This window comes from Thunnus albacares, chromosome 6 (genome assembly GCF_914725855.1).
Source record: "Thunnus albacares chromosome 6, fThuAlb1.1, whole genome shotgun sequence".
NCBI lineage: Eukaryota > Metazoa > Chordata > Actinopteri > Scombriformes > Scombridae > Thunnus > Thunnus albacares.
The window spans coordinates 20734886-20747446 of NC_058111.1; the positions used below are offsets into that span (position 1 = coordinate 20734886).

The 12561-nt window shown below is 39.1% G+C and overlaps 1 protein-coding gene across 7 annotated transcripts in view; it reads right to left on the reverse strand.

The window, feature by feature from the left end:
• Positions 1–12561, reverse strand: part of LOC122983601 (cytoplasmic dynein 2 heavy chain 1) — a 126984-nt gene that overhangs the window by 81824 nt on the left and 32599 nt on the right. For all 7 annotated transcript variants that reach the window (XM_044353522.1, XM_044353523.1, XM_044353519.1 and 4 more), the window contains 13 exons: positions 12071–12317; positions 11437–11588; positions 11086–11230; positions 10342–10444; positions 7895–8059; positions 5281–5405; positions 4363–4611; positions 3976–4084; positions 3217–3330; positions 2560–2702; positions 2081–2159; positions 1456–1616; positions 1103–1240 (listed from right to left, as the gene is read on the reverse strand). In XM_044353522.1, coding sequence (XP_044209457.1) covers positions 1103–1240; positions 1456–1616; positions 2081–2159; positions 2560–2702; positions 3217–3330; positions 3976–4084; positions 4363–4611; positions 5281–5405; positions 7895–8059; positions 10342–10444; positions 11086–11230; positions 11437–11588; positions 12071–12317 — 1930 coding nt within the window. The remainder of the gene's footprint in view (positions 1–1102; positions 1241–1455; positions 1617–2080; positions 2160–2559; positions 2703–3216; positions 3331–3975; positions 4085–4362; positions 4612–5280; positions 5406–7894; positions 8060–10341; positions 10445–11085; positions 11231–11436; positions 11589–12070; positions 12318–12561) is intronic.

The following is a 12561-nucleotide window of genomic DNA, read 5'->3' on the forward strand; positions in this document are numbered from 1 at the left end:
ACAGTATATTCTCTCCAAATTGCTTTCCGCACCAAGAAAACCTGACCCCCTGACCTAGAGATATTACAACTTAAACCCATCCAAACAACCTGTTAAAATGTAAATAAGTCTCTTTTTCATTACTTAAATTTTGAGATAGTTTAGGCATCTTTGTCATCTTCGGTGTAAAGATGAAGAATTAACGTTTGGCAGGATCCTTTTCCTGCACTTCCTCTCTCTTAACTCTATATCCCAAGAATCTTATCACATCTCACCCTCATCCAAATCATCCATTCCTCCAATTCTACCCTAGTCAAGCTTTGACCCCTTCCAATCCCACATATTTCTTTAATTCCTCTCCAAATCTAATTTTCTCTGTTCCTCCACCGCTCCCCACTCTGAATGTTTCCCCTATCACTCTTCCACGTAGTTTGTTTCCAAACTTTATCTCTTTGTCCAAGTCTTCTTCTTTCCCTCCCTGCTGTCTCCATCTCTACAGGAGACATGGATGCTACAGCCCAAAGGAATGAGCCTAGTCGTTAATTATCGCTCTGCAAACTGACTCCACTGACAGTTTTTCCTTTTCTTGTTTCTTGTTTCTTCTCTCGCCCTCCTTCCTTCCACCTCACTCAAAAAACAGATTCCCCAGAGAGAGAGAGAAGGATATCATAACTAATGAACATAGTTCAGCTTCCTTTTTTTCCCTCCATATATCTATCCATCCATCAATCCATCCTCCACGCAGAGTCAGAAGGAGGAAATGGAAACATGAATATCAGGAGATAGAGAATACTGGATGAGGAGTCACAGAACAAACAAATGCACATACGCACACAAACTAAATAAATAGTGTCAACACAGCAGGGGGAACAGAGCCAAGGGAAATCCAGAGAAAGATGCTTGTATAATACAATGCAGATGAGGAGAGGCAAGAAGAAGAAAAGAGAAGACAAGAGAAAAACAGGCAGGAGGGGCGCGGTGAGTTGAGAGGAGGATAGATGGAACTTGGAGGAGGCATGAAACCCTGCAGGACCACTGTCCTGTCTACCACTGAGTATCAAAGTTGCCCACAGACACACACACACATTCTCAAATATACATACACACACAAACACACACACACCTGCATGGAGGTGGTGATTTCCTGGAGGGCAGAATCTGCCTCCTGTTGTTTAGTCTTCAGCAGTGCACTCTGCTCTGCAGCCCGCCTCTTCAACTCATCAACCAATGCTTTAGCTTCGTTCAGCTTAGACACGCCTGCCTGCAGACACAAGACAACATAAGGCATGAAAGATATGAAAACGGCTTCCATATGTGACCAAAACAGAAACTTAATATTACATACCAAGTTTTGTATACTTTTCTACATTAAAAACATGTCTACTTTTTCTGCTTGTGGAAAACAAACAGTCAATGTGATGTCTACATGCACGCTTCCAGGTGCACATGTACCATGTACTTAAGTTCACATTGTACCTGCAGATGCTGTTGTCTTGTTGTGAGCTGGCTCTGCTTCCGGCTATATAATGCCGTATAAACATGCAAGAAGGCCATGTACTGGCTGGGAGTTGCACCATGTTCTCTACATGACTCATGGACCATCAGAAACAAACGGCACAGGTCTCCCTGTCCAGACCCTGTTGGCAGCAGAGATTGAAAAAGCTTGTGAGCACAAACTTGTTATTTTAACATAAAACACAGCCAAACACAGTCAGCTAGAAAGAATGTTAATAAGCTTCTGAGTTACTTCACAATGAAATAATGAAAAAGAAAAAAATAGTTATATTTTAAAGGTGCAAATGTTTGGTCAATGTACCTTTCTGCTAGTGATAGAAACATTTGCCTTTACATACATAAATTATTTTACACACTGATTCGAATGCAATTTGTCAAAAAAGCAATTTCCAGTTTTATGTATTATAACTGTGATAACTGAAAGACAATGTGAAATTAAATTAAATAGAGACATTGACAGGGATGAACCACAAATATAATAATATATATAAATAACAAAGCCAAACAATTCAAAATGGTACCTAAATGAAAATGGGTCATTCTCTAAATAATTACAGACTTTTGCTGTCTGTGTACGTGCACCTACGTGAGCTTTTTCCCTTTGTGGCCTTTTCTCCTTCATTCTTCTCTTCTTCTTCTGTCTTTGCTAGCAACAGCTCAGGAATCTGACAAAACAAAACACAGGTTTATACACAGCAGATGTGAAATTTATGTGTGTATAACAACACTTGTCTTGACTGCTTTTTCAAAATAATGTGTCATGTTTTAATTAGAATTTCAGGTACCACAGTTAAGCAAATCTGCTTTTTATGTACTGTGGTGATAACCTTGGGTCAATATTGGATCCACTGGGGCTGCAGCAGACTAACTGTTAGCTTGCCAGTCTTTCTTTTTAAAGTCTGGGCTACATAAAAATCTTTTCAATGTTTCCGGGTATGTGTAAATCTGAATACTCAACACTTTCAGCCAGGTTTATTGATCTTAAATACTGGCGTGAACTTTTTCAAAAATTTCTGATTTAATATCCTTTTTTGTTCTCATCCCTGTTTGTTGTTCTCTTCTAACCTTCTTCATGCTGCTTTCAGACCATCCTTCCATCCACTGGACAGAACACTTGCGGTAAAAAGCTGGGTTGCTCTCACAGTTGATGGTGAAGTTGGAGTTGGAGCAGTCCATGATCAGAACAATGTGGAGGTTCTGCTGGATTCCTAAGTTGGATGTGATACACAGAGAGGAACAGGAATGTTTAAAAACAGCAGAGGATGTAATTCGACACAGCAAATGAGATGGAAACAGGAAAAAGTGAAGGACAATGTGAGGACAAGCGCTAGTTTTTGTGTCACTGTATTCATCCCTTTAGCTTCTACCTTTTTGGCAGAGCTGGACAGTGAAGGTGAGCTGGGAGCTCTTTAGTTGGTTTACTTTGACAATAATAGAGCTATTGATTTGATTCTCCGGCAGCAACCTCAACCTCAGTGACACTGCACCATTTCTGCAGTACACACACCACTGCACAGCAGGGAAGCAGAGGAATGGAGTCAGATACAATAACAGAGGAGAATAGATAGAACAATCAGTGGAAAGAAATGACACATGTAGTAGTTTTACAGCGAGAGGATGACAAGAAATACTACATGTACCACATAGATGGGAACAGACCAAAAGAACGAATAAAGTGCAGACAGACTAAGAGACAGAGGTGCTGTTCATAGATATACTGACTGTAGGAAAAGTAGTTGTAGAGTGGTCCAGTGAATCCATCCTGGGAAGCAGCATCTTTGAGGGAGGAGAGGAGAGGTTCCAGTTCCTCTGGGGTGTACAGACCAGGAACTTCACCTGAGACAAAGCACACACAAAGAAAAATGATGTGTTTTTTCTTACACAGGAAGCATTAAAATGGCAACCTGTGATTGGTGTACAGCATTGTTTTTGCTAAAATGATCCGCACAAATGTAGTTCATGTGCAGGAACATGTCTGATACTTAAAAGATTCAGTGCGGACATACAGAATACAGACATCATACTTATGAGACCGTCTATTGATTGCATTCATTCCCATTCATTTCACTCCAATTTGACATCATTTACATGTCAGGCTTAAGGTAATACAGTAGTTTGGCATCCTGAGATATACTGTACACTCACTTGCTTTCTTGCTGAGAGTTAGATGAGAAGATCAATACCGCTCTCATATCGATCCATTCAATATGAAACTGGAGCTGGGAGACACTTACCTTAGTTTAGCATAAAGACTGGAAGCAGGAGGAAAAAGCTAGCCTGGCTCTGTCTAAAAGTTGAAAAAAAACTCTCCACTCTCCAAGCAAATTTCCCAAAATGTCCAACTATTCCTTTCTTACTAACATTGACCTAATCCTAATATAACTTTAACCCTTAAATGAGTTTGTAACCCATTGAGATTCTGAAGTTAAATCAGTTCTCATGAAAGACAGAAACACACACACACACACACACACAACAAACCTGAGGACAGCAGGCTGTTGACCATCTCCAAGAAAGCTAGGTGGACAAACTGATAGTCTTCCAACAGTAGAACAACCTGTTGGCCTTCTAGTCCTGCCAGCTGCATCACCTACACATACAATACATATACACACATAACATACTGACACCAAATTTACTTTAGGAAACTATAGAATATGTGAATTTCCACTTCCGTTGCAGGTGCAATTCAACTATCCAATATGGCACTTTAAATGTGAAAAGACACTTGATATAGTGTTAACAGGAAGACAATTAAATACTTTGCTAGAACAATGTAATTTTCTCTTAGTGCATCCTTGAAAAATGACTTCGCACAACGTGAACCAGTTGAACAAACAAAATCTTACAAGTGCAATCCACTCTTACCGTCTTCAGATCATTGTTGAAATGCTTAAGGGAATAACCACGGGAGATCTTGGGTGTGAACAGTGTGTATCCATGCATGTGTGACACCAGACATGTGGCTGTGTGCCGACCCACTCCACTCCGGCCCGCCAGAAGCAGAGAGCCACCGGGCCGGCTCAGGACCCGATCCACCCTGGACACAAAGTCACACATTTCCCAGAACAGGAGAAGGTCCAGCTCCCTGTTATCACGACTGTACAGCACTATTCCCTGGAGGGGAAATGGGGAGGAACACACACATATAGGTGAGGAGGTGCAATACTCATTGTCACACACAAACAAATGCAATGAAACCAAATAATAAAACAAAAGACATAGAAACACAACCACATGAATGAGACAGGAAGATAAAAAATGCAGTAGAGGAACTGTTCAGAATCTGTATTTGCTAAATAAAAAACAATACCATACAAGTTAAAGTCCTATATTCAAAAGTTTTATCAGCAAAATATACTTAAATATCTAATGTAGAAGTTCTCATTTTGCAGAACAGCTCCTTTCAAAGTGTTATTATTATATTACTATATGGATTTTATTAAATCACTATTATTAATGCATTCATATGTAAGGTCATTTTAATGTTGTAGCTTATCTACATTATATATTATTGGATACTTTAATCTACAACAAAACATTATATGTTATGTGTTCTGTATGTAAAATCCCAATCTAAGAAGTAAATGTCAAATAAATATACTGGGGTAAAAAGCACAATATTTCCTTCAAAAATGTAGTGGAGCAGAAGAATAAAGTAGCATGAAATATAAAGACTCATATCAAACATGAGTACCTAAAAATTGTCTAGTGTACCTTACATATGTACATTCATAATCCAACAAGCCTGACCACACACCAGACAACATGTTCCACATTGTGTACCTTCTGTATCACTTGTTTTAGGTCAGCAGAATCCAGGCGTCCCAGTTGTTTACCATGAGGAGGCAGAGGCTGGCCTGGAGCCATTACAGCGCCCTCAGAGGCTCCCCATGTCACATAGAAACCATCTGCACACAGGGGAAATATTACAGACTGTTAGTAACACTCACTGCAGAGGGAGTTATGAACTGGATGTACAAGTACCAGTCAAGTGCATGTGAAAATGAGATAAAATGTGTGTGTGTGTGCATGTATAACATTCCCAGATTGTGTCTTCCATGTTCAAACTGTGTGCAAAAGGCATTTTGATGTGTTTTCAAATTCCACAGCTAATATCCCAGGGGTCCGTTCTAGAGAGCGGGTTTGGTGAAAACTCAAGAGTATGTTAACCCCGCAATGTGGGAAACTTTGGGTTTTCAGTTCCAGAAACAGAGATCTCTTTAACTCTGGGTCAGTTACTGTAGTAGCAGCTGGCAGGTTTTCTTTAACAAACCTCCCCTCCCCCTCTGGCAAGCCTGAAGGAGCTGTTGGATACATTGTTTCATTTCCTTATTGAGCCAGTCATTATCAAAGTACATACGAAAGCACATTTATTTTTCTTTATAAAACTGTGACTCTGTGCACATTGGTAAGTCAACTCACGTTTTTGAAACAACAAAGCTTTACACACATTGATTAATGAGTAATGATCTCAAGATATTTGAGATTATATGAATATTTACGAGTGAACGTGAGTGTTGTGCAGCTGAAAAGACTTCAGAAAAACTGGACTAAATGTAGTTTAAAGGTGAGTTCTGGAATATAGGCTGCATATAGTGATAACATATTTAACAGCATCTCAATAACAATGTTTAAATGTATGACACATTGAAATATAGTCACTGAATGCTGCCGTGATTTATGTTAAAACAGACATCTAAAAATTCATACTCAATTTTAACTTAGAAGACTTTTCACCTGTAAATCACCAAACCAATTATGGACTCGGACTCTGAGGTTAAAATCATATCTCTAAGTAAAATATATGTGTTGTGTCTACATCAGGTTACAACTGAATAAAGATATATTTAAAAATGTAATTCATAACACGTAGTAAGATTCCAGCACTTTATCATCTGTTAAGGATATTCAAGTCTAGTAAATGATGAATGAGTGGACAACACTAAATTCAACTTAATGTTAACTTATTGATTCTTTTCTTCACTAACTCAAGTTCTTTCACTGCTGCTGCTGTGGGTTTTTTTTTAAAGATGCACTTACTTTGCATTTGCGCTTTGCCTTTTATTTACCAGCTGCCACAGTACATCGTAGTATCGGAGCTCCACTGATTATGGCTTTTTTTAATTCATCATGCATATGCTTTACTCAGTTTCCCATATCAGGGTTAGTAAAGTCAGACTTCACGGTTAGGTTCGGAGTTTATTATACTTGCTTTCTGGAACAGGCCCAGATGTTGTAGATAAGCAGGCAGATGTTTTGCATATGGGCTGCATCTTTTACCACAGTTTGGAGGAGGCGATCCTCAATATGGTTACAAAGTTCCAGCCTTTAGCTGATTTTCTCTCATGGCTTAGATATAAATGCAGACTCCCTGTGTTTATATTCAGCAGCATCGCTAATGTCTAAAGCCTGGTGGAGAGGTATCTGCAGGTGACAGGGATGTTCAAGAAAAAAGTTATTGCATTTGCAAGGCACTGCTTTGTGTTTGCTATCATTGGCAGATGCTACATTCTGAGAGATTCCAATTTCAACTTAGTCACGGAGCCGGTGTTATATGCTCCTCCAATAATGTTTTGTTTCAACTTTTGGTGGGCTGGTTCTTAATATGATACTGCATATCTCTTTATTCTTGTTACCAGCACTGTAAGCCTTTGTTTAGCAGTTTCAAGGGCATTGGTTATAGATATATTATTGTATTTACAAGGCTGCCAGGACCTGCTCCTGATCATTACACCTCTTTATAGTTGAGCCAGTTTTCTTTGCATGTATTACTAATAGTGGCCGCCAGTCTTAGTTTGTATGAAGACAGCTATATTGCTTGATCTTGCCAGAATTTTCTGATCTGCTGTAAAGATCATTAACTAGTACAGTACATATTGGTATTACTACTACAGTGTGTAAATTTTATGTAATGAGGGCAGATCCTGCCCTCATTCTCGTATGACTCTTGATCCATGTACAACTTATTTATTTCACACTGAAGGCAGGCAAGTATAGCAATGGAGTTGCCATTCCTCTGCTATAACCAAAGAGCTCAAGTATTATTAACTACAGTTTAGAGCAGTCAGACTAATTGAAAAAAGGACACAATTCATTAATGTCATTCTGGTTTAAAATAAGCAAATAGACCATTGGCTGAGAAATTTCCATTAATGCACAGCTGTCAAACAAGAGCCAACACATGTAATCAAATATTGCTCTCATTCTGGCATGAGTGGCAATCTGAAAATGTTGACATGAATTGTATCAAGCAGTCAATCTGTAATGAAATCTTTCCTGCTATGTCCTAAGCTGGGCTTACGAATCCATCTGAGCCTGAAATTATTTGTGTTGTATGTGTATATACTGTATGATTTGAATGAAGGTATATGTCAGTGTGAGTAGAGTTATCTCATACCAGTCATGTTGTCTAGAGCGTCAGAGCCCCAGTCCCCCCGTATGATGGAGGAGAGGATGTTATCAAAGGTGTGAAGGTCTTTGGAGGAAACTAGCCGGTCTCTGAACAGCCTCCTGGCCTCATATGCTACCACCTCCAACACGCTGTCTGTCACATTAGATTGTGCTACACAAATAAAATAAGACACACACACACATTTGGATTAAATTCAGTAAGATATGACAAGACATACACACACTTACATATGCAAATGAAATTAAATTTGATAATTTTGGGTTTACAATTTGTTTCTGATCATGACATTTAGCCCAAAGAGTAACTAAAAACTGAGGTAGCTACTTAACAAATTTCAATGATTCATTTGTAAAAGGAAGTTTAAAAAAAATCTGTTGCTCACTTACACTATGCACATTCAATGAGTATTTTTGTAGTCTGTCTATATCCGTCATAGTTGTTTAACTTTTAAAAAGGACAGAGACAGACACAGGTGCAGTATTTATACTCTGAAACTGAGTCATAGGGTTCTTTTTGGCGGAATCAGGAATGACACAAGCACCTCCCAGGGTGAGACTAAATTTACTACATTCCCTCAAGAATTAGCAAAGTGCTGCTAGCTAAAAAGAGAGTGCTAGAGGGGAAAGCCAGAATCTTGGTCTCATAGGCCACTGGCTTTAACAGTGTCTGTCACATTATATAGAGAGCTGAAGAAGAGAGTTAAACAGAGACACAGCTCACACTGCAGGGTTTTCCTGGCATATTAAATTTTAATGGCCACAAAGGAAATGAAAACACTTAAAGTGTCATGTTCTCATGCTAAACATTACCCAAGCCTATGGCTTTCAAACAATTTCCCTGCCCAAAACCCATCTCAGTGGTGATTCGACCACCAGCATGAAGAAAGAATGAAGACGATGAAGTCCAGACAATTCTTGAATTACTGCGGCAGATACTGATATTGATATTTGAGAGTTTTAAAAATACGCTAACAATATTTGTGTCAAACATAAATAACAAAAAAACATTTTTCAATAAAAATTCCTTACATTTGGTTATTAAAGAATTGTGACCCTGATGGGTACTGAGCAGGATATTTTACAGTTGAATAATAAACTTTGCTTTCTGGTGGACAAACTATGTAACAGCAACACTGTTTCTATTTAACTCAAACATATTGTTGTCATTTCTGCCCTACAATCTCTTCTTGCTTAATGGCCAACACATTCTCTGACACTGTCACCTGTTAAAAACTAAAATAGCCCATAAAATTGACCATGCCAATGTATCAGTGGGACTTAAAAAGACCCAAGTAAAACTGTATTACACCCTCAACTGTACATTACCTCACCTTTTATTTACATCAGGAGAGAAATACAATCACACTTAGACATGGGCACAAATTCAAAGTTACGGCCATCCACATCAAGTTAAAAAAAAAAAAAAATAATAATAATAATAATAACATTAATGTAAAGTCCTTCTTTTACGGTAATTCAACTTTTTTGTGGAAAAATCGTATCAGGCTCAAATTATTATTCCAGAGGGAATTTTTAAACAAATGTTTGAAATTACATTACTAATACTAGAGTTATTAAACTGCTGTAGAGATATAAATACATTAATTGCACACACATGCACCATTAAACTCACCACATATATACATACGTCAACACAGACATGAGATAAAGATGAAAAGAGGATGTTTTTACATACCAAAAAGAAGGTAAGTAGCAAGGGGGAGAAAAAGGAGGAAGAAGTAAGAGTAAGTTATAAAATGATGAGCACAGGAAAAGAGAAGTTTGTCCGCTGACGTGTTTAATTAAAATAAATGATTGGACTCACTATCACAGCAGGAACACATTGCAGAAGGAGAGAAAGAGTGACAAAGGGAAAGATGAAAGGACAGCAAAGGGAGAGGATGATAAAAGAGGGGGAGACAAACGAGTGACAGAGAGGAAGCGAGGGAAGAGAGGAGAGAAGGGAGAGGGAGAGAGAGATTGAATGAAAAAAAAAACGGTGAGAGTTGAAAACAGTAGCTCTGAGCGAAAAGAACACTGACAAGAAACTAAGTCATCTGGTGCTGTCTTTTTGATTCTGGCATCAAAACTGACAGAGTTATTAATGCTTTATGTTCCTCGGCAGCAAAATTATTCTACGTGGGAACCCTAAGGAATTAGTAGAAAACCAGTGGGTCATTAAATCCGACTTTCTGTTTTTGTTTGCATAAAGCAGTGCTTCTGAAAATGTGGGTCACAGCCCCTTATGGGCCATGGGTCTGATTCTTGAGGCCTCCTACATTACATAAGAAAAAAAAAGTGATATTTATATTTGATTTTTTACATATCTCATGCATTCGCTTACGTAGAGAGGTGCATTATTGCAACAATCTATTCCAAAAAAAAAAAAAAAAGATCTCAAACATGTGAATTCTTGCGCAGGTGTTTGGTTACCTGCAGTGAGGTCATATCGCAGCAGGCTGAGGACCCATTCTGTGAGGACACAGGGGGTAAAAAGGTAGTGGCTGTGGTCATCCACTGTAAACTTGGTTTTCACCTGAAAAGAAAGAAACACATGGAGACAGGTGATAATGTACATACCTCTAGGACAAAAAAAAACTGCTGATCAACAAATCTACGGCCCAATTCTTTACAGTAATTCACCAAAATAATCCCACCTCATCAGCATAAATGGTATCAAACATGACACAAATGATTCACCTAGAAAAGCACATCCATAATTGCAATATGTGGCCACAATGTACTGATAACCTGTGCCTGTACATGTTCTACAGAATATAAAACAACTAACCTGCAGCATTCAACTCTAGCTTTTCAGAATATACTACATGAGTATAGCTTCTATTTAAGTGTATCCAGTTATTACTTGAATATGTCACATAATTAATCTTTCTGACATTAGCTGTAATACACAGTAAGATACTGAACCGACTGTCATTTCAACACTGCTAGACACTCAACCAAAAGAAAGACTTGAAAGATTCGTTTTAAAGCAATCAGTCAGTGTTCAGCCTGTGTGCCTTTCTTCTCTGAGGAACAACCAGGGATTCAATGTTGAGTCACTCAAATTCAAATTGGACTCTTCAATTACATACTTATGCTTTCAATAAATTGAGCAAGACTATGTTGCTACACATACAGATATGAACATAAATGAACACCCGGTCAGATTTGTACCTGTTCATAGAGCTGTACCAGAGATCCCGCCAGCTGGTGTGTTTTCCCTGTGCTGGCCCAGGCTGCCTGGCTGCCTAGACTATGCTGGAGAACTGGCTGCAGGTATGCTGAGTAGATAGTCTGCAGCTGCTCCCTGTCTGGATAGCTAAAGGCAGAGGCAAAGAACCAGAGAAACAGACGGATATGGAGGGGGGGGAGAGAGAGAGGATCAGGGTCGCAGTCAGAGGAAGATCAACAGCAAAACAATGAAACAGAGATGCTGGAAAACAGAATTAACAGGGCATGTATGAAATCATTTGTATAGCTGCATTCTGTTTGGTTATAAGCAGTTTGAACCATTCTCTTACTTACTCTATGGTGCAGATGCGAACTATAGATGAGAAGCGGGAGGTGAGCAAATGGCTCCCGACAGCACCCCCTGTTGACATAGAGGCCACCACCTGGATGTTCTCAAGACTCACCCACTCCAGATTTTCATCATAAAACCCCTTATATGTCAACACCTGAAGGAGAGAAAGAGAGTGAGAGAGATAGAATTGACAGAGGACGAAATATGAGAGTTAGGGAAAATGAAGGCAAAATGTCAGAGAGAGGAAGTACAGTGCCATACAGACCTGATTAATTAGCTGTTGAATGTGATCTCAGTTTTCTTATGTATTCCTAGGTTGATCAGGTGTTTAATACACCTGTTTTATGTTTAGAGGTGCCTATTTCTGTTTTCAATAGACTAAAAGCATTTCACATGCAGTTTATGTGTTTATCAAAGGACTTAACAAAATCTGTAAAAAAAAAAAAAAAAAAAATACCTCAAGTACTTTCCAGCTTTCCTACCTGAGTCCTCTCTGATGTGACAAGAACTAATTTCAGAGTCTGAGCTTCTGAGAGTGTACATTAGGATTGGACCTATATTTTGAACCACATCATACATCCATTAACCCATTTAGTTGCTTATCTGTCTGTCTGTTTGTTTATGTATCCTATCTACCTGTTGCAGGAAGGCAGTGAGGTTGCTGGTCCCCCATTTGTCAGGTTTGGGTAGGTTGATGTCTTTTAAGTAGAGAACCAGGTTCTCGCAGTCCTTGGGTCTGAAGACTCGGCCAGTGTTAGAGCTGAGCAACAGGCAGGTCTGGCTGAGCTTCTGGAGGACATGACGAGATGAGGTCTGGGCACTGCAGTGAACCACGGCGACTTGTGTGGAGCGCAGTCGAGAGAAGGCGTAACGCAGCAGCATGCTGGATGGAAAACACAACAATATTTTTTATTATTTTTTGGAGGTTGTGGTGAGAAAGGATCTCACATTCTAACAAGGTCTGACACCTTCATCCAGATGCCTTAATGCTGCTACTACACAGCTCAGTTTCATACATCTTTAGGATGGTGTCAGGACATCAAGAAAGGATGAGGAAGGGATAGGGAAGGAAGGAATAAATGTGCAATAGTGCTGTACTTAACAAGAGGGCCTCTTGGGATTTAGAG